Consider the following 18,372-nt stretch of genomic DNA (forward strand, 5'->3'; position numbering starts at 1 on the left):
CGGGGGAGGGGCAGAGAGAGAGGGAGACACAGAATCGGAAACAGGCTCCAGGCTCCGAGCCATCAGCCCAGAGCCTGACGCGGGGCTCGAACTCACGGACTGCGAGATCGCGACCTGGCTGAAGTCGGACGCTTAACCGACTGCGCCACCCAGGCGCCCCTCTTTTTTTTTTATATTAAATATAATTTATTGTCAGGTTTGCAGTTTTAAAACATCATCCTGGCCAGGCAGTGGAGTACAAATAGCCAGGAGGGGGGAAGGGAGAGGGCAGGTGTGGAAGCAGAGAGATTCATTAGAAGGCTGTTGCCTGGATGGAGGTGGTGGTAGTGAAGTGGAGGGCAGGGGGAATTCTGAAAGATGGTTACACGGCGCACTCACAGGCTTTGACGACTGTGTGTAGGAGTACAGGACAGGGGCACCACCGAGTGATCTATGAGGCATCTTCTGACTTGGTGTGGCCATCCTTAGTGCAGCTCACCCGCACCCTGGGTTCAAGGCCCTCTTCCTCATTGACTGAGAACCATAGCCAGATTCCCAGAGCCTAGCCCAGTGCTGAGGAGCTCAGGGACAACAGGGCTGATGGACTCCAGCATCCTTGTAGAGGATCTTGTAGAGTGCTTACAGGTGCCTCATGCTGTGCTAAGTGCCTTCCATAGATAAGTGCATTGTGTTTTCCCAGCAAGTCTGAAGAAGGAAGAATGTGCTTGGCCTGTGTCACACAGTGTAATTGTAGTATCTTATCTAATCCCATGTTCCCAGCAGGAAACTGAGAGTTAAAAGTTTAACTTACTCAAAATCACACAGCTTGTGTTGGTGCCGAGGCTTCAGCCAAGTCCATCTGACTTCCGGAGCCTGCCTCTGCCCTGTCTCCCTAAGTCTTATGGAGACAAGATGGGGGTGACTAAGAACAGCATATGCAAAGGCCCAGAGGTGTAAAGAGGTCAGTGCATCATGTGGCTCAAGCACAAGGTGTAACACTGGGAGGCGATGTCCAGAGATGAGCAGCAAGTAAACTTGAGAGGTGGACAGCTTGCAGGCAATAGCGTCAAAGTCTTCAGAGGCTGCTCTGTGTGTGTGTGTGTGTGTGTGTGTGTGTGTGTGTGTGTGTGTCTGTCTTGCAGGAATGGGAGGGTGTAGTGTTGGTGGCCCAGAAGGCTGGCCTTGGGCTTCCCACCCCTCTTCAGCCTGAGCAATACCTTTTCCTAATTGGGGGACATTTTTAGGACTAAAAGATAAGAGGATTCTGATGCTAAAAATAAGCATATAAACAAAAAGTTTGAAAACTACTGTCCAGGTGATGGGGAGCCAGTGGAGGTTTAGGGGGAGGACTAATGTGATTGTGTTTCCATGTTAAAAGCCTTGCTCTGGCTGCCAGTGTGGAGAATGGAGTTGGAGGCGGGTGGGAGGGGTACAGCCAGGAAGTTGCTGCAGTTAATTTGAACTAAAAGTAAAGGGATATGGCATGTGAGGTTTTCCTAGGAAAGTATTAACCAAAAGATAGAGGTAGGGTGTGGCTGCAACAACAGGAGTGAGTTTTGAGGACACAAAAGGAAGCATCTGGTACCAGAAAGTCATCCTGGAAAGTCCCGTGTGCCTGAATGAGGGGAAGCAGGGAGGAGGAGGCCAGAGGTGGACTGAAGCCTCACAGTTACCTATAGTTAAAAAAAGGCCCCAACATCACCCAGTGCTGCCCTTTATTTTACTGGTAAGAACATTAAGGTCTGGAGAGGTCATTATGACCTGTCTGAGGTCACTGGGCAGGCTAGGACTCAGACCTGTGCTCTTGGCCCATTGTCTTTCCTTCTCATGGAAACCGTGGCCTTGAAATGCTAGAGTCTAGTGGGGCAAAATGATAAGAGACAGCAGAGCCTGAAATCTCAAAGAAGGGAGCCACTCAGGTGCCCTAAAGGCTCAGAGAAGGAACTGATACATTAGGTTGGGCCAAACCTTGAAGGATGAACAGAGTTTTGACATAGATGGAGAAAGGACATTCCAGACAAGGGATGGGCACATGAAAGACCCAAAGGGAGCTTGTTAACAGAAGGAAGTTAACACTCATTGGGCACTTAACACATGCCATCATATTTAATCCTCTAACAAACCTGTGACGTAGGAATTGTTCTCATTTTACCATAAAGACTGAGGCTCAGAGGTAGAGAGATTAGACTCCCACCCCCAATATCTTCAGTTCCAGCCTCATGTGTGGAGAGCAGGATGTGTCTTCCCTCTTTACCCACTAGGTTTCAGTGGCTCCCAGGGCAGGCTGGATCTTTAGAAAGGGCCTACAGGTAGCAGACTTTGGCTCTGTGCCTTCTAAAGGGCAAAAAGCATGGATCCAGGCCTGGGAGCTTGACCATGCGGAAGCTGCTATGGCCAGAGAGGGTTTAGCCAGGGTGCTGCTTTGGAGAGGGAGTTTTGTGTGCTCAGACTAGCCTAGGGATAGCCCCGAAGGGACGATTCTGGAATCTCACCCTTAATAAGAAAGCAGAGCCCAGTTCACATCTCCGGGTCTGGAGGCAGGGAGCAGGGTGGGGGTGCGGTCAAGATCTTTTAAGATCTTTGGTAGAGTCTGGAATCCTTGTTATTTCCCCAGTGTTTACTTTGGTAGTCTCTGTTCCCTTACAGTGATTAGGAGCAAAACCCTCAGGGGAAGAAGGGGACATCCATTTTGTGAATTCCTACTATGTGGCCAGCACTGCCTTAAATTTCTCATCTAATCTTTTCTTAAGAAAGAAAATTTCTTTTTAATCTTTATTTATTTTTGAGAGAGAGAGAGAGAGAGACAGAGCATGAGTGGGGACGGGGCAGAGAGAGGGGAGACACAGAATCCGAAGCAGACTCCAAGCTCTGAGCTGTCAGCATAGAGCTTGATGTGGGGGTCAAACCCACAAACTGCAAAATCATGACCTGAACCGAAGTCACACACTTTAACCAACTGAGCCACCCAGGAGCCCCTCATCTAATCCTTTCTAAAACCCTGTGAGTTAGGTATTGCTATCCTCTTTTTCCAGAGGAGTCCACTGTGGCTTGCAGAGATGAAGTGAGTTCCCCAGGGTCCCACAGTTACACAGTGGAGCTGAGAGTCAAACTTGACTGCAAAGCTTACCCTACTTTTGGCAGCTAGGATGATACTATGGGTAAGAGGTGATCCTTGAGGTGCCTGAATAGCTCAAGTTGGTTAAGCATCTGACTCTTGATATCATCTGACTCTCAAACTTTAAAAATAGTAGTAAAAGAGGAGGCAGTGCACAGCGAGACCCACCCTGGCCCATCCCCTATGGGGAAGAAGCTAAGAAACCCACCTAGACTAGAAACCTTCCAAGAGCCCTTGGAAGAAGGGATTATCAGTCACATGATACTGAAGAGGAATCTGAGACTGAGTAAGTCCCCAGGTCACAGTGAATTAAATGGTTTTGCTCTTTTGCTGTGGCAACTGTCCATGCCCTTCCTGTGCCCACTGGCACAATGACACCTCTCCTATACCTGCAGATTCTTCTTCTTCTTCTTTTTTTTTTTTTATTTTGAGAGAGGGAGAGAGACAGAGAAAACGTGAGAGTGGGGGAGAGGAAGAGAGAATCCTAAGGAGGCTCCCGGCTGCGAGCACAGAACCTGATGCCATGCTGGGCTCAAACTCATGAACCCTGAGATCATGACCTGAGCCGAAATCAAGAGTTGGATGCTTTATTGAGCCACCCACGTGCCCTACACCTGCTGAGATTCTTACCAACATAAACACCTCTCCAGGAAGCCTTCCCAGATTGCCCCAAGACATTTTCTGCCTAGCAGTTCCTGTTCTCCAGGAGGCAATTTCTGAGATGAGGATTAGTGAGCAGATATGGATTAGGGTATTCTGGAGAGCAATATCTGCGTGGGGGGGCGGGGGGAGGAGGTGCCACTAAGCAGAGGGAGAAGAGCTGTGATGTTGTAAGAACAATGGCCTCAATTTGCCCCATGAAGACTGACAAAGCTGGGTTTGACCTTCTGAGTTGGGGCAAAGAAAGCCAGGCTTTTAAACACTCCTCCCAGCCCCAGTGGATTCAATAGATTAACATTGGATGTGGGCAGTTTCCAGAGGGTGCTGTGAACCCACCGACAACACCATCGCTGCCCTCCCAGGGACAAATGGGTGGGGGTAGGAGGCTGTGGGTTCTTCAGCCCCAAAGGAACAACTTGGTGGCTAATCAGAGTGTCCACTGTGTGCCTAACCTAGGAGCTGGCCCCTCGTGTTCATCCCTGCCTTCCAGATCCAGATCAGGCACCTGGCCTTGGAGTAGGGGCTCTGAGCAGCAACCCTGAGTTTCAGGGCACGCATTTAAGACTCATCCAAGCCTGAGGACCTAAGGAGGCTCCGAGGTAGGCTTGCCCTGAAATTTCCTGCCCACTCCTTGCCTGTGCAGCAGCTTCCAGACGCGGTGCGTCTCAGCATCTGAGCTCAGAAACACTGCCAGAACTGTCCAAGATTGGAAAGAGTGATGAGGACAGTTGTTATTCAGTTCTTACCGGATGGCTGGCTCTGGGCTGAGCATGTCCCCGCATTCATTGTCTCATTCATGCCCACACACTCCCACCCCCCCCACACCCCCACCCCCTGCCCTGATGTGGGTCTTTAATGAGCCCCACTGACAACTGAGGAAACAGGCTGAAGGACAGGAAGCCGCTGTACATGTGACTTCTCAGAGCTTGCTGGAAGAAAATCTTTCTGGAAGAAAGTCCCTGAGACCCCAAGAGTGACTGCTAAGATACTGTTTATGTTAACCCTTTGGATACATCCTGCCATTTGATCTCCAGAAAGATCCTGCCACTCCCCATTCCAGCAGCACTTCTGAGGTTGACAGAGGTTTAACCCTTTCCCTCCCAGAGTCAACACTGACATGGGCCTGGGGGCTGCTTCCTGTGGGGGGACCTGGGAACTTGGGCCTTGTGGATGAGCCGGACACCCCCCCAGTCCTCCTCCAGCTTGATGTCCCCCTGCTCCAGAGCCTGCTGGATGGCGTCAGCAAGGGTGTTGAAGGCCAGGTCCACATTGCAGTTCTTTTTGGCCGAGGTCTCCATGAAGGCCATGCCCAGGGAGGCAGCCAGCTCCTCTGCCTCCTGGGCTGAGACAACACGGGTGCTCTGCAGATCACTCTTGTGGCCAACCAGTAAGAAGATCACCTTGTTTGGGCCCTGAGTGGCCATGGCCTCCTGGTGCCAGTCGCAGATATGTTCAAAGGACTTCCTGTTTGTCACATCAAAGACCAGTAGGACACCTACCACATTCCGGTAAAAGGACCTGGTGATGCACCTGAAGGAGGGGGAGTGAGCTGGGCGAGGTTTATGCCTTCAAGACCCCCCACCCCCCAAAGACAGGGCTTCCCTCACGGGCACCGACTGCCCCACAGGCCCCATAGCTCATTTCACACTGCTCCGTACTTCTCTGCTCCTGGCATTCCGTGTCTCCCAAGAGAGTGCCTGCGCCCCTCAGCTAGGGAGCAAGTTCCAGTCATACCCTCTGGGCCATTCCTCCATTCCTGGAGGAAGCCTGATGTTTTCCTGATTGCAGCTTTTTGCTTCCCGTTTTCTGGCAAATTCCTATGCATCCTTCCAGGCCCACCCAAATCTCTCGTCCTTTCACGGCTCCCTGACACTTCCAGCTCTGCTCCGTGGGCTCTCTCAGCAGCCAGGTCACCCATCCCTCTAGCTTTCCAGAGCAGGGCCCTTCTGCCCTCCCAGCATCAGGGTCTCAGGCCACTGGCTGCATTTGTGTAAGGACTCCGAGTGAAGGGCTAGAGACCAGGGCATTCCCCAGACCTGTACCTGGGCCACTGAGGCCGACCCCGCTGGGGGGTAGCCGTGGAGGCCGGGGACACTGACCACCCCGAAGTCTCTCTCCCCGCCCTCCCCGCACCTGTAGCGTTCGTGGCCCGCGGTGTCCCAAAGCTGCAGCTTGACGCGCGGCCCGGCCGGCAGCTGCAGCTTGCGGCTGTAGAACTCGACGCCCACTGTGGGCGCCCACTCGGGCTCGGGCTCGGGTTTGGGCTCCGGGGCCCCGGGCGCTCCTGCCACGTAGCGCCGCAGCAGCGACGTCTTGCCCACGGCCGCGTCCCCCAGCAGCGCGATCCGGAACTGGTAGTGGCAGTCCGGTGCCTCCATGGCCCCCTTCTCGCCGCCCCGCCGGAGGCCAGCGGTCCGGCCTCGCCCCGCCCCGCCCCGCGGCCCTCAGGCTGGCGCCGCCCTCTGGGCCCCAGCGCCGAGACACGGGACCGCGGGCCGGGGGCGCGTTGTGCTAGTGACCCACCCCGGAGACCTGGCGGCCGAGACACCTGGGCACGTGCTCGCCTCTCTGAACCCCAGTTTCGTCTTCCAAAATGGGGATAATAACCCCCTACTTCTTAGGATGAGAGATGAAAGAAGGCAATGTGGGTTGGAGGAAGAGCGAGGAACGAGAACGAGACAGGCACTGGCCCGAAACTAACACAGCCAGAGTGTCCACCTCATTCAATCGCCGCTGCTGCTGTGCTGGCTTCTCTCTCCAGCCCCGCTCTCCAGGCAGTTCCCCGGTTGGGCCCCTGCTGCTGGACCTGGAGATGCCACTCTAGAAAGTTGATGGTTTATAGATGCCACTTCCCTGCCCAGGTGCTCCTTTCCAGGAGCCCCATTGGCCCTGGCCTAGGGCCTCCTGTTCCGTAGTCAGGTTCAATGTTTAACAACCCCATTGCATCCTTAGCACCTACCTGGGCTGGGCCTCAGGGCCCAGAGAGAGACTTGGACAGGGCTAGTAGAAGAGGCAGGATAGACAAATGTGATTCCAGAGGGAGTGCAGTTGGTCTGGGGCCTTGACAGTTAACATTTATGAGGCCAGATGGTCAGTTCTTCACATTCTGTGGGCAACAATTTTGAGAGGGCCACTGTGTGCCCATTTTAGAGCTGAGGAGACTGAGGCTTGTCTCAGGTCACAGAGCACAGCTGAGACTCACATCTCAGTTTGTCTCCATCTTCGTTATCCCCTCGATGCCACGAAAGGGGACTGCAAATCAAGTACCAAGAGTTTCCAGGGCACAGTGGCCAGGTCTCACTTGGGTTAGTGGCAAGGGTAAGGCGGGGACAGCTGCTTCCAAGATCTACTCTATTCTCCCCAGTGAGGCCTTCTGGAAACCCAAGGTATCAAGGCTGAGGTGCTGGCTGGTCTCACACAGTTTGTCTATTGGTTTAATCCCACTGTCCAATGTGGGTGGATTTTACCAGTTTAATTTGTTGTGGCACATTGGTGGTGAGGGGAGATCCTCACTGTTGCAAACAATCATGTCATATTTCCTTCTCACCTTGTGAGTTTTAGGTGTTGTTCTGCTCATTTCCACAGATGAGGAAATTGAGGCTCAGAGAGATTAAATAATCCAAGATCACTCAGCAAGGAATACATTCTAGCTGCCAAGTTTACCCAAGGGCAAAGCCTTGTTTGGTATTTCTGTTTCTGGCAGGATCTAGGAAGGCCCAATTTTCTTCTAACTAACTCTTTTTTTTTAAAGTGTATGTGTGTATGTATGTATGTATGTATGTAAGTAAGTAATCTCTACATCCAGCATGAGACTTGAACTCACAACCCTGAGATCAAGAGTCACATGCTCTACGAACTGAGCCAGCCAGGTGCCCCTCTTCTGGCTAACTCCTAACAAATCAGTAAGAAGCCACTCTGAGGGTCTCCGTGTAATCTCAGTCATTGGTCACCTGCATGGTAGAGCCTGAAGGGGCCCATGTCTCTGCTCCTTCCCTACCTCTAGGAGTAGGAGAGAGGAAGAGAAATCCTTCCTACCAGGTTTCCCCAAATTAAGAGTCTGCATCACTCCCACCTGCCCCACTGATTCCTCCATCGAGATATTCTCCCCACCTCTGTTCAGAAGGAAAATTATTTTTGTGTCAGATCTCTATGGATGCACCAGCCTCCTCCTCCTCCCCCTCCTCCCTCTCCTCCCACTCCTCTTCTCTCCTCTTCTCTCTCTTCCTCCTTTTTTAAAGTTTATTTTGACACACAGAGAGTGCCCCCCACCACATACATGCTTGCACATGTGCTTGAGAGGGTGGGAGAGGGGCAGAGAGAAAGAGGGAGAATCCCAAGTAGGCTCTGTGCTGACCGTGCGGAACCTGGACCACAAACCTGGACCAGGAACCATAAGATCATCACCTGAGCTGAAACCAAGAGTCTGACAATTAACCAACTGAGTCACCCAGGCACCCCAGCCCTTAAGCCCCTTCTTTACCCACCACTGGTACTCTGAGCTCCAGCCATACTGAACATCTTTCCTCTTCTCAACCCTCTGCCAGGAACACACTCTCTCTCTTCAAAGGGCTAACTCCTACTTCATACCTTAGATTAGATCCCTGTCCTCAAGAAGCCTCTCACCACCTGGCCAATGAGGTCACTTGCCCTTTTGTCCACTGTGCTGTCTCCCTCCTAGGTTACTTGAAGGCAGTGATCTATGATTGTATCCTCAGTGCTTGGCACAAAACAGGAACTCAGTAAATATTTATGGCTTAATGAATGAATAAAAGCAGGTAAGTGCTATTTATTCATTAATTCAGTCAGTCAAATCCCACAGTAGGGCTGGGCTCAGGGAGCTACAGGCTCAGAGAAGACGTCATGCAGGAGGTGATGCTGAAGTTGAGTCCCCAAGGACAAGTAGGAGCTGGGGAGGTCAAAGAGGAAGGGCACTCCAGGCAGGGGCATCTGGGCAAAGGCAAAGAGGCATGAAACAGCTTGAAATGCAGTTTGAACCCAACATTGCCAGAAGGCTTTGTGGTTAGCACACATGGGCAGTGCACTGTCAGCATTGGACTCTTTGAACTTCCTCTCCTGGACACTCCTGCTGTGGGATGGGGTCATGTGCCTGACCTCTGCACCTAGCACCAGAGTCCAGATGTCAGCTGACCTTGCCATAGACTATGTGATTAGGGGTGAGGAAAGTGATTCCCCATCCCCTGCTTCCCCTTCTGCTAAGTAAGGCAAATCACGGTGCCCACCTCATGAAGTAGTCACGGAGGAACTGTATAACATAGCAGGTAAGTTATGCACATTTACATGAGATAGATCTAGGTTTTAGTTCCAACTGCCACTTACTAGCTATGTGGCCTTGGCCAAGTTTCATTAATTAATTCATTCATTTACTTACTAATTGTTTCAATAAGTGCTGTCTCTTATATACCAGGCACTTATATAGCAGTGAAGATAAAAAGACACAATTCCTGTTATTGGCAGCTCACATTGTAATGGGGAAGACAGAAAATAAACCCATGTATAATGTGATGTCAAGAGGCAATAAGTGCCATAAATAACAATCAAGCAGAACAATAGCTTAAAGGGTGGCAGGGTAGCTATATCAAAATAGGGTGTCCTGAGGAGGTTACATAAAGTGAAGGAATGAGTAGTGTGGTTGTCTCTGATATCCAGAGAGGATAGTTCCAGGCAAGAAGAACAGCAAGAGCAAAGGCCCTGAGGTGAGATCAGGCAATGATGCTACAAGCAGAGCAGAGAGGCTGAGAAAAGCGAGCAGAATGAATGAGGGAGCAAGTGGTGGGTGATGAGGGCAGAGAGGAGGAGGAGCCAAATCATGTGGCTTCAGAGGCCATTATGGGACTTCAGCTTTTATTCCAAATGTGTTGCAAAATCAGTGGAGATTTTTGAGCAGGTGAATAATAGGACGTAAATTTTTTCTTGGTTATGGTTTTTATTTTTACATCTTTATTGAGGCATAATTTGCACACAGTAAACTGTACATATTATAGTGTACAATGTGATGAGTTTTGATGCACATGTACATCCATGAAACCATTACCACAACCATGTATCATGCCAAAAAGTTTCCCCATGTCCGTTTTTAATTCTCTCCTAACTGTCCCCCCGCCTGAGAGTTACTTTTTTGAAATTTTTAAATGTCTACTTTTTTAAGGGGTGGGGGGAGGAGCAGAGAGAGAACAAGACGGAGAATCTGAAGCAGGCTCCACGCTGTCAGCACAGAGGCTGATGTGGGGCTCAAACCCATGAACCATGAGATCATGACCTGAGCCAAAGTCAGACACTCAACCAACTGAGCCACTCAGGTGGCCCCCCTGCTGAGAGTTTTAATTTTGATGAAATGTAACTTATTAATTCAATATTGTACTGGAGGTCCTAGCCAATATTAAAAGGCAAGAAAAAGAAAGAAAAGATATCCAGGTTGGAAAAGGAAGAAGTAAACCTGTCTTTTTATTCACAGACTTGTGAAAAATCTTAAGGAACTTACAAAAGAGGTGCCAAAACTAATACAGGAGTTTAGCAAGGATATAAGTTAATATGCAAAAATTAATTCTATATATACTAGCAATGACCATTTAGAATTTGAAATTGACAAAAATGCCGGCATCAGAAATATGAAAGACTTAGGGATAAATTTGACAAAAGATACATAAGATCTGTACACTGAAAATTAAAAAACACTGTTGAGAGGGGCGCCTGGGTGGCGCAGTCAGTTAAGCGTCCGACTTCAGCCAGGTCACGATCTCGCGGTCCGGGAGTTCGAGCCCCGCGTCAGGCTCTGGGCTGATGGCTCAGAGCCTGGAGCCTGTTTCCGATTCTGTGTCTCCCTCTCTCTCTGCCCCTCCCCCGTTCATGCTCTGTCTCTCTCTGTCCCCCCAAAAAAATTTAAAAAAACAAAACAAAACAAAACAAAAAAAAAACACTGTTGAGAAAAATTAAAGATGACTTAAATAAATGGAGAGGTATACCATACTCATGGATGAGAGGACTCAAGATTGTTGTCAGGGGCACCTGAATGGCTCAGTCAGTTGAGCGTCCAACTTCAGGTCATTGTTCTTGAGTCAAGCCCCACATGGGGCTCGCTGCTGTCAGCCTGTCAGCACAGAGTCCACTTTGGATCTTCTGTCCCCCTCTTCTGCCCCTCCCTTGCTTGCACTTTCCCAAAAATAAATAAATATAAAAAAAAAAAAGATTGTTGTCAGTTCTCCCCAAATTAAGTCTACAGATTCAATGCAATTCCAACCAAATCCCAGTAGGCTTTTATTTTTTATTTTTATATTTTAGAGAGCATGGAAGAGGAGGAGAGGGCAGAGGGAGGGAGGGAGAAAGGGAGAGAGAAAGAGAGAGAGAGAGAGAGAGAGAGAGAGAATCTTAGGCTCCACACTCAGCACAGAGCCTGATTTGGGGCTTGATCTCATGACCCTGGGATCATGACCTGAGCCAAAATCAAGGGTCCAATGCTCAACGGCCTGAGCCATCCAGGCACCCTCCAGCCAGTAGGGTTTTTAAAAAATACAAATTAGGGGCTCGAGTCATGATCTGTTCAAGCCCCGCATTGCACTCTCTGCTGTCAGTACAGAGGTCACTTCAGATCTTCTGTCTCCCTCTCTCTCTGCCCCTCTCCCATGTATGCAAGCACGCTCTCTGAAAAATAAACATTAGAAAAAATACAAAATTAGCTGATACTAAAATTTACATGGAAATGCAAAGACTGAACAGCTGAAACAATTTTGAAAAAGAACAAAGTTGCATGACTTATAGTACCCTATTTCAAAACTTATTAAAAAGCTACAGTAATCCGGACAGTGTAGTATTGAGTACAGAAACAGACCTACACATACGGTTAACTGATTTTTACAAAGGTGTCAAACCAATTAGATGGATAATCTTTTTCAACAAATGAAGATGGAACAACTGGAGAGCCATATGCAGTAAATAAGCAAACTTTGACTCTTACACCATACACAAAAAATTAACTAAAAAATGAATCCTAGATCTAACTGTAAGAGCTAAGACTCTTAAACTTCCAGATGAAAACAGAGGGGAAAATCTTTAACACTTTTTTTTTTTAATTTTTTTTTTTTTAACGTTTATTTATTTTGGGACAGAGAGAGACAGAGCATGAACGGGGGAGGGGCAGAGAGAGAGGGAGACACAGAATCGGAAACAGGCTCCAGGCTCTGAGCCATCAGCCCAGAGCCTGACGCGGGGCTTGAACTCCCGGACCGCGAGATCGTGACCTGGCTGAAGTCGGACGCTTAACCGACTGCGCCACCCAGGCGCCCCTTTAACACTTTTAAGTTAGGCAAAGAGTTTTAAAATAGGACACAGAAAGCACAAAGCATAAAAGAAAGCAAATGGACATGCTAGACTTCATCAAAATGAAAACCTTGTGTTCTTTACACACCATTGGCTGGTTGTTGAGACCAGACTATAGGGGAGAATGGTAGAATCAGGGAGACTAATTAGGAGGCTACTGTGATTGTCAGCCGGCAATGATAGCATCAGTGGAGGTGGTAAGAAATGGTCAGATTCCTGTCACATCTCAAAGGTGGAGAATGTAGGATTTGCTGATGGATTGTAAGTGGGATGATAGAGAAAGAGGAGTCCAGGATCACTCCAAGGATTTGCTGAGATTGGGAAGAGCAGGTGTGGAGGAGGAAAGGCTATGTTCTGAGAAGCCTATTTATTAGATAGCCAAGTGTAGAAGTTCGGGGACGCTGCAGGATATAAGGTCTGGAGCTCAGAAAAGTAAGGCTGGAGAAACTCATTTGGAAGTCACCAGGAAGTTTCTTGCCCCCTTACAGTCTGTTGTTTTCTCTATTAAATGAGAACAATAGTAGTACCTCCTTTTTAATGAGTATATTAAGGATAAAAATTAACGAATAAAGTAAGCACAGAACACGTATTTAATTCTTGACAACTTCTTGTTTTTACATTGACGTTTATTCATTCCATGGACAAAACATGTACATGGCACAGCGATTCTGAGCGTGGTCTCTGCCGTGGACTCGTGGATTCAGGCCCTTCCCTCGTTAGTTACCTGGGTGATGCATCCCTCAGTTTTCTGATCTGTAAAAAGGGCATAACTACAAACCTACACACAGGGTTGTTGGGGAAACTAGTTGAGATAATCTGTGTAAGTGCTCGGCAAAGTTACTTATCTATTAGCGGAAAATGAACAAATAATGCATTCATCTTCTGAGTAAATCGGTCGCGTCTTCCTTGCTGAGAAACCCTCCCAAAAAGCCTCGCCCCCAGAAGAGCTCGCCGAGCGCCTCTCCACACCCATCCGGTGGCTGCTCCTCGGTCGGCCCGCCGCGGTCGGAGCCGAGCCCTGACGCAGCTCACCGCGTCATTTCCCGACTTTGGATGTCTGAGCTCCAGCGGGAATAGCGAGTCGGCTTCATTTGTGAGCCCAGGGCGGAGTCCCAGACGTTCAGCCAGTGCGGAACACGGGCGGAAGGCTGCTCTCTTCCCCCGGCAAGAAGGCAGCGACTCCGCACGCGCTTAGAACTCAGAGCCTGACGCGCCTCCCGGTGCCTGAGGGCAGACGGACTACAACTCCCAGAGGTCTGCGCGGGCGCGTTGCCGCAGTGGTCGGGCGCGGCCGCCAAGGGCGAGGCCTATAAAAGCCCTCTCCCAACGCTCCGACGTCCCTTTTCCCAGCCGCCGTGCGGGAGTAGTCGTGTGTCGCTGTCTCCGACCTGCTGCAAGTCACGCACATTCTTCCACTTACCCTACTGTAGCTTGGCCGCCACCGGCCCCTCACTCGCCCGGGCTGCCTCCCGAGGCTGAGGGATGTTAAGCGCGGCTCTCAATTGCCGGGCCTCCCGGCCTGCTGGGACCGAGGTCCAGAAGGCCTGGTCGGCCGCATGCGCGATGAGAGGGGCCGGACCCCGAGAGGGCCGCGCCTGCTCCCGCCTCGGCCCGCGCTGTGACGGGTGAGTAACGCGGCCAGGCAGCGGGGTGCGGGGCAGTCTTGGGCCTGTAGTGGCCTAACTAGGGAGACGCCGCGTGGTGGTGTCAGCGGGATCGGAAACGGCCCATTACAGCTACTTATTGGGCGACCTTGGGGAAGTGACTTTACCTGTTATCTGGCTGCAGGACATGTTAAGGAATTCATGCAGGTGGATAAAAAGGGATTTTTGGAGTTCGAGTCCTTAGAACCTATTTTAAATTCCAGTTGTGTGGCTTTTCTACACTGATTGGCGACTTTCAGTAAATAGCTTAATTTAAACCTGTCCGTAAAACGGATGATAAAATGGTCCTGTAAAGATTAAATGAGACAAAACACTGGTACATAACAAAAATGAAGAGGAAGTTGGGACCTGGTAGTAGGATATCTGTTCTCTTATTTGGTCTCCAGCATGTCTCAGTAGGTGAATTTCAGTTATGCAATAGTGTACAGGATTTAGGGGAGTCTGAGGGTTGGACAGGATTTGTGGCGGTCCTGAGACCTAAATTGCCCTGTGGCCCTTATCGAAGCTGCAGCTGCTTCCACATAGCTGCTGTGGTCAAAAAGGAGCCCAGAGTGACAGTTTTCCTTGACGGTCGCCGTTCTGTTTGCTGTAACTGATCTGCAACATATCAGGAAAAGACAATTCCCATCGTACCTGCCATTTCTCCGGTATAGGTGGAATCCTTTACTACAATAGACAGGTTTCCAGAGGCCAACAGAAATGCTCTGTTGATGGGTCTTGCATAGAGTTGCTAGAATAAAACTTCTGAGAAGTAGATTGCTGAGATGAAGAGCAAGTATGGAGGGGCAGGCAGTGGGAATGGGTTGGACATGTGTGCTGGGAAAATCCAGTGGCAAGTGGCACAGATCTTAACAGTGCTTTGGGTCACTGCCCTGAAAAGCTTAAGGCATAAGTACCAGGGTCAAAAGCCAAACATTTTGATTGTCAAGACCAGAAGGGAACAATGTCATTCAGGACAACTGTGTTCTTGTCTTAGTTGTGCCAGATGAAGATTCCAGGAGGACTCTGAGGTTGAGCTTTCTGGTGAGGATTCTGTGGTCATGACTGTGATGGAACACCACCATCTCAGGACCCGGTAGGTTTCTGGGAACTGCCTGGCGGGTCAGTACAGCATGTTTCCAAGGGCTGTGGCCGGTTGTGGCCATGGGATCTCCAACTGCATGCGAGAGCAACCTGGAGAGACTTTGACAGCACAGGTCAACATAATACCTGCAGCTGCCACTCGCCTTTCCTATAAACGGCTTGGGACCTGGGCTGGAAGCCTTCTAAGTGAGTCCGGGTGTTTTCCATAAACTACCACGTAGATGGTAGATGGGTGTTTCGATCAACTTTTTCGTTTAGAGCTTTCACCCTTTTTTCTGCAGGTTGCTCCCCAAGTGTCCTGGCAGTATCTGCTACTGAAGAATCTGAAGTTACCAGGTTGTTGCTGTGCTTTAGATAAGGTAAAGTTAGATGTTGAAGACATCCTGACCCTCCGGTTCCCTTTCCCATCGGATCTGAACACTGGTCTTGGTGGTCGTAAAAGGAGGAAAAAGAACACTGAAACTAGCCTCCCAGTGCTTATCGTCTGGTATATAGATTGGAGGCTAGTTTCAAACAAGATTTGAATTCTCTTTGATCTCCTCCCCTGTAAAATGGGATAATCTTAGGCTTAAAGGGAGGATGTAAGTGAAGGTCTGGGCAGTTGTAGTGATGGCTGACTTAATACTTCTGAATTTGATCAACATGAATGTCCTTCTTGCCTCTTGGTTGAGAGTGTCCTGTCTTTTGTTTTTTTTTTAAGATCTGTTACCAGTAAAGCTGTCCTTATCTGTGATTATGGATCTATAGTTGGGTAAGTTGGCTACCTAAACTTCACTGTAGCTTCCTTGCAGCGCCAAGCAGTGGAGTGTTGTAAACCCTTAGTGTAGTGAATCATGAGGCAGCCTAGGCCTGTATGAAAGAAAGTCTTAGCTTTTTAATACTACATCACTTACACCTATTAGCTGTTCATGGCCAGAAGAGAAAAATGTTTGGTGTGATTTGGTCTGTTAGATTTGCCTATCCTGTTGGAAGGCCAGGAAGAGCACAACGTGCTGTGAGTAGAAAGTAAGTACCAGATGCCAAAGCCCTGCACCTTCAGCAGCAGAGGCTGATTGCGTTGAATGTGCAGTCGTGGTTTGAGCTCCTGCTCTGAGGTTTGGGGAAACCTCAAACCATGGGAACGTACTGGCCCCTTTCCTGGAAGTGTGGGAGATGGGTTGGGCAGAAACAAGTAGTTCATCTAGTTCAGGGTATGTTTTGTTAGGCTGACTGGTCCAGGATGAAACCTAATCTGAGTGGACATCTATGGATGATAAATGCGGATATGGGACTGAGACCAGTTTGGGGAAAATGTCTGGGTGGCATTAATTAATTGGGGGAATAGTAACACACTGGCATACACTTCCTTTTCAGGAGACAGACCTTATGGGAAGAGGCAAGCTAAAAGACAACAGGTTATTTTCAGTGGAAAACCATGACCTCTGTATTTCTGCTTATGCTGGCATGTGGTATGTAAGTGACCAATAAAAGACTTAAAGTATGCTTGTGTCCATATTCTTGATGTCCCTCAAGCTGCTGGTTATTCCCCATTACAGCGTTAAACTCTTTATTTTTTATCCTTTTTTTTAATTAAAGGATAATATGATGAGTTCTGTAACTTCCCATTTATATAAATGTCTCCTTCAGTAAGCCTGAAAATTCAGGCTGAGCCTAAGACTGGTGTTCCCTAAAAAAATGTTTATTAGAGGGAGAGAATCTTAGGCTCCACGGAGCCCAGTGCAGGGCTCAGGGCTCGATCCCATGAGTCAAAACCAAGAGTTAGACTTTCAAACCAAAACCAACTGAGCCACTAACAGAAAAGTAGGAATAAAATGGGAGATTTTTAGTATAAAACCAGACTTCCACATGGGTGCTGGAGATCTGTGTAAGAGGACTCACATCTGTTAAATGAAATTAAGGTAAAGAAACAGGCCAGGTGGATGTAAATTATTAAAAATATATAGAAAGTTAAAAAAAAGGAACCAGCTAGGCACACAGATGTCAGTAATGTTCAACCATGGCTTAAACCTCAAAGTCAGACCTGCCCTTGGAGCATGCCCTAACTCTTGAGCCTTTTAGTCTAGATGTAGCTGGCTCCATGACTTCCTACCACACAGGCCACACAGCTTCTTTCCCAGCTGGAATGTCTAAGGAACTTCAATCTGCCCTAGCCACGAAACTTAAGCGTGGGGGATGGGGACAAAGGGTACTTGAAATGGAAGATCAACGTTGCCCATCATTTGGCATAACAGCAGGTAATTCATGCATTCTGACTTCACAGGGGGTAAGGATATAGTGTCACCGGAAAAAGGCTCCTGGGTTGAATAAATCCTACGCTCCACTTCATTAATGACTCCAAATTCTTCCCTCCAAGAGTGTACATAACCCTACCTGGAACAATTGTTCAAAGACAAATTGGAAAACCTTGTTTAACGGCACCTTGGTTTTCAAACTCAAAAGGCTGTCGAAGGGAGTGGTGGTGCAAGAAGAGTCATAATCAGAATAGTTGGTTACTAAAATCTTACAAAACGTTTCCAAAAAGGTAAAAGTTCTTCCAATACTTTCGTTAAAAAGGAGTCTCTTATCTCCATCACAGTCCGTTTCTGTTTGTCCTTTGTCCTGACTACATCATGGCAGGGATCTCTGAAGAGACTGTGTCCAGGGGCTGCCAGTGACAGTCCATGAGTGCATCATACAGCTCCTCACTCTGCTCCATGAACTCCTTGTTGGCCTCCGTCACATCCAACTGCGGCATGGGGTCTGCAAGAAAAGCAAGGGTGGGTTCCGAGCGCCAAGAGAAGCTCTGGGAGACTTGGACTCTGTTCCCAACTGCCAGGACTTCCTCCTTCCTCAGGAAGTTCCCTACCCTCGGTCAGAGTCCCTCATGCCTCACAGGGGTGGATACCACTGTCTTGCAGGCTTCCTCTGAGGATGAAAATAGAACCTACTTAGAGAATGGAACATGTAGTCAGTACTCCGATAATGGCGGCTGTTATTCCTCCTCATCTCTGGCCTTCCTGTGCGCTGGCTTTCCTGGAGTGGTCTTTCAATTTTGGGTTCTGGAAATCTGATCAAAATTACTAAATCCAAAGCACTGTTGTTAAAAGGGAACATTACACAGCCGTGAAAATGAACCTCAGCTGCATACAACTTGATTGGATCTCACAAACGGTGACTCTGTTATACATTTACAACAATGAGCACTGAGGATTGTACAGAATTGTTGAAATCACTACACAGTACACCTGAAACTAATAACACTGCTAACCATACTGGAATTTCATTAAAAAAGGCGAGGGGTGTCTCGGTGGCTCAGTCGGTTAAAGCATCTGACTTTTTAATTTTTTTTAATTAAAAAAAAAATTTAAACTTAACAGGAACCCATGGGGGAGGGGAAGGAAAAAAAAAAGAGGTTAGAGTGGGAGAGAGCCAAAGCATAAGAGACTCTTAAAAACTGAGAACTGAGGGCTGATGGGGGGTGGGAGGGAGGGGAGGGTGGGTGATGGGTATTGAGGAGGGCACCTTTTGGGATGAGCATTGGGTGTTGTATGGAAACCAATT

The 18,372-nt window shown here is 48.7% G+C and overlaps 2 protein-coding genes, 1 long non-coding RNA gene and 4 other non-coding genes across 11 annotated transcripts in view; 5 read left to right on the forward strand and 2 right to left on the reverse strand.

Moving 5' to 3' along the window:
- Window positions 1–4,633: 4,633 nt before the first annotated feature.
- Window positions 4,634–6,154, reverse strand: RAB42 (RAB42, member RAS oncogene family). Its single transcript, XM_047871862.1, has 2 exons — window positions 5,888–6,154; window positions 4,634–5,284 (listed from the first exon to the last, which is right to left on the reverse strand). Exons 1-2 carry the CDS (start codon window positions 6,130–6,132, stop codon window positions 4,861–4,863), a joined length of 669 nt encoding a protein of 222 aa, XP_047727818.1. The 5' UTR covers window positions 6,133–6,154; the 3' UTR covers window positions 4,634–4,860.
- A 7,273-nt stretch (window positions 6,155–13,427) lies between these two features.
- LOC125172172 (uncharacterized) lies at window positions 13,428–16,312 on the forward strand. Its single transcript, XR_007154623.1, has 5 exons — window positions 13,428–13,710; window positions 14,726–14,824; window positions 15,114–15,191; window positions 15,533–15,583; window positions 16,186–16,312. It is a non-coding gene; the product is annotated as an uncharacterized LOC125172172 (long non-coding RNA).
- Window positions 14,238–14,372, forward strand: LOC125174263 (small nucleolar RNA SNORA16B/SNORA16A family). The gene has a single exon (XR_007155377.1). It is a non-coding gene; the product is annotated as a small nucleolar RNA SNORA16B/SNORA16A family (small nucleolar RNA).
- On the forward strand, window positions 14,858–14,988 carry LOC125174278 (small nucleolar RNA SNORA44). Its single transcript, XR_007155392.1, has one exon. It is a non-coding gene; the product is annotated as a small nucleolar RNA SNORA44 (small nucleolar RNA).
- On the forward strand, window positions 15,219–15,351 carry LOC125174282 (small nucleolar RNA SNORA61). Its single transcript, XR_007155394.1, has one exon. It is a non-coding gene; the product is annotated as a small nucleolar RNA SNORA61 (small nucleolar RNA).
- Window positions 16,041–16,114, forward strand: LOC125174294 (small nucleolar RNA SNORD99). The gene has a single exon (XR_007155406.1). It is a non-coding gene; the product is annotated as a small nucleolar RNA SNORD99 (small nucleolar RNA).
- A 321-nt stretch (window positions 16,313–16,633) lies between the features above and the next one.
- The window catches only part of TRNAU1AP (tRNA selenocysteine 1 associated protein 1), a 30,270-nt gene continuing 28,531 nt past the window's right edge, over window positions 16,634–18,372 (reverse strand). For all 5 annotated transcript variants that reach the window (XM_047869833.1, XM_047869836.1, XM_047869834.1 and 2 more), the window contains one exon: window positions 16,634–17,571. In XM_047869833.1, coding sequence (XP_047725789.1) covers window positions 17,435–17,571 — 137 coding nt within the window. In that variant the 3' untranslated portion in view covers window positions 16,634–17,434. The remainder of the gene's footprint in view (window positions 17,572–18,372) is intronic.

The sequence above is a fragment of the Prionailurus viverrinus genome, chromosome C1 (genome assembly GCF_022837055.1).
Source record: "Prionailurus viverrinus isolate Anna chromosome C1, UM_Priviv_1.0, whole genome shotgun sequence".
NCBI lineage: Eukaryota > Metazoa > Chordata > Mammalia > Carnivora > Felidae > Prionailurus > Prionailurus viverrinus.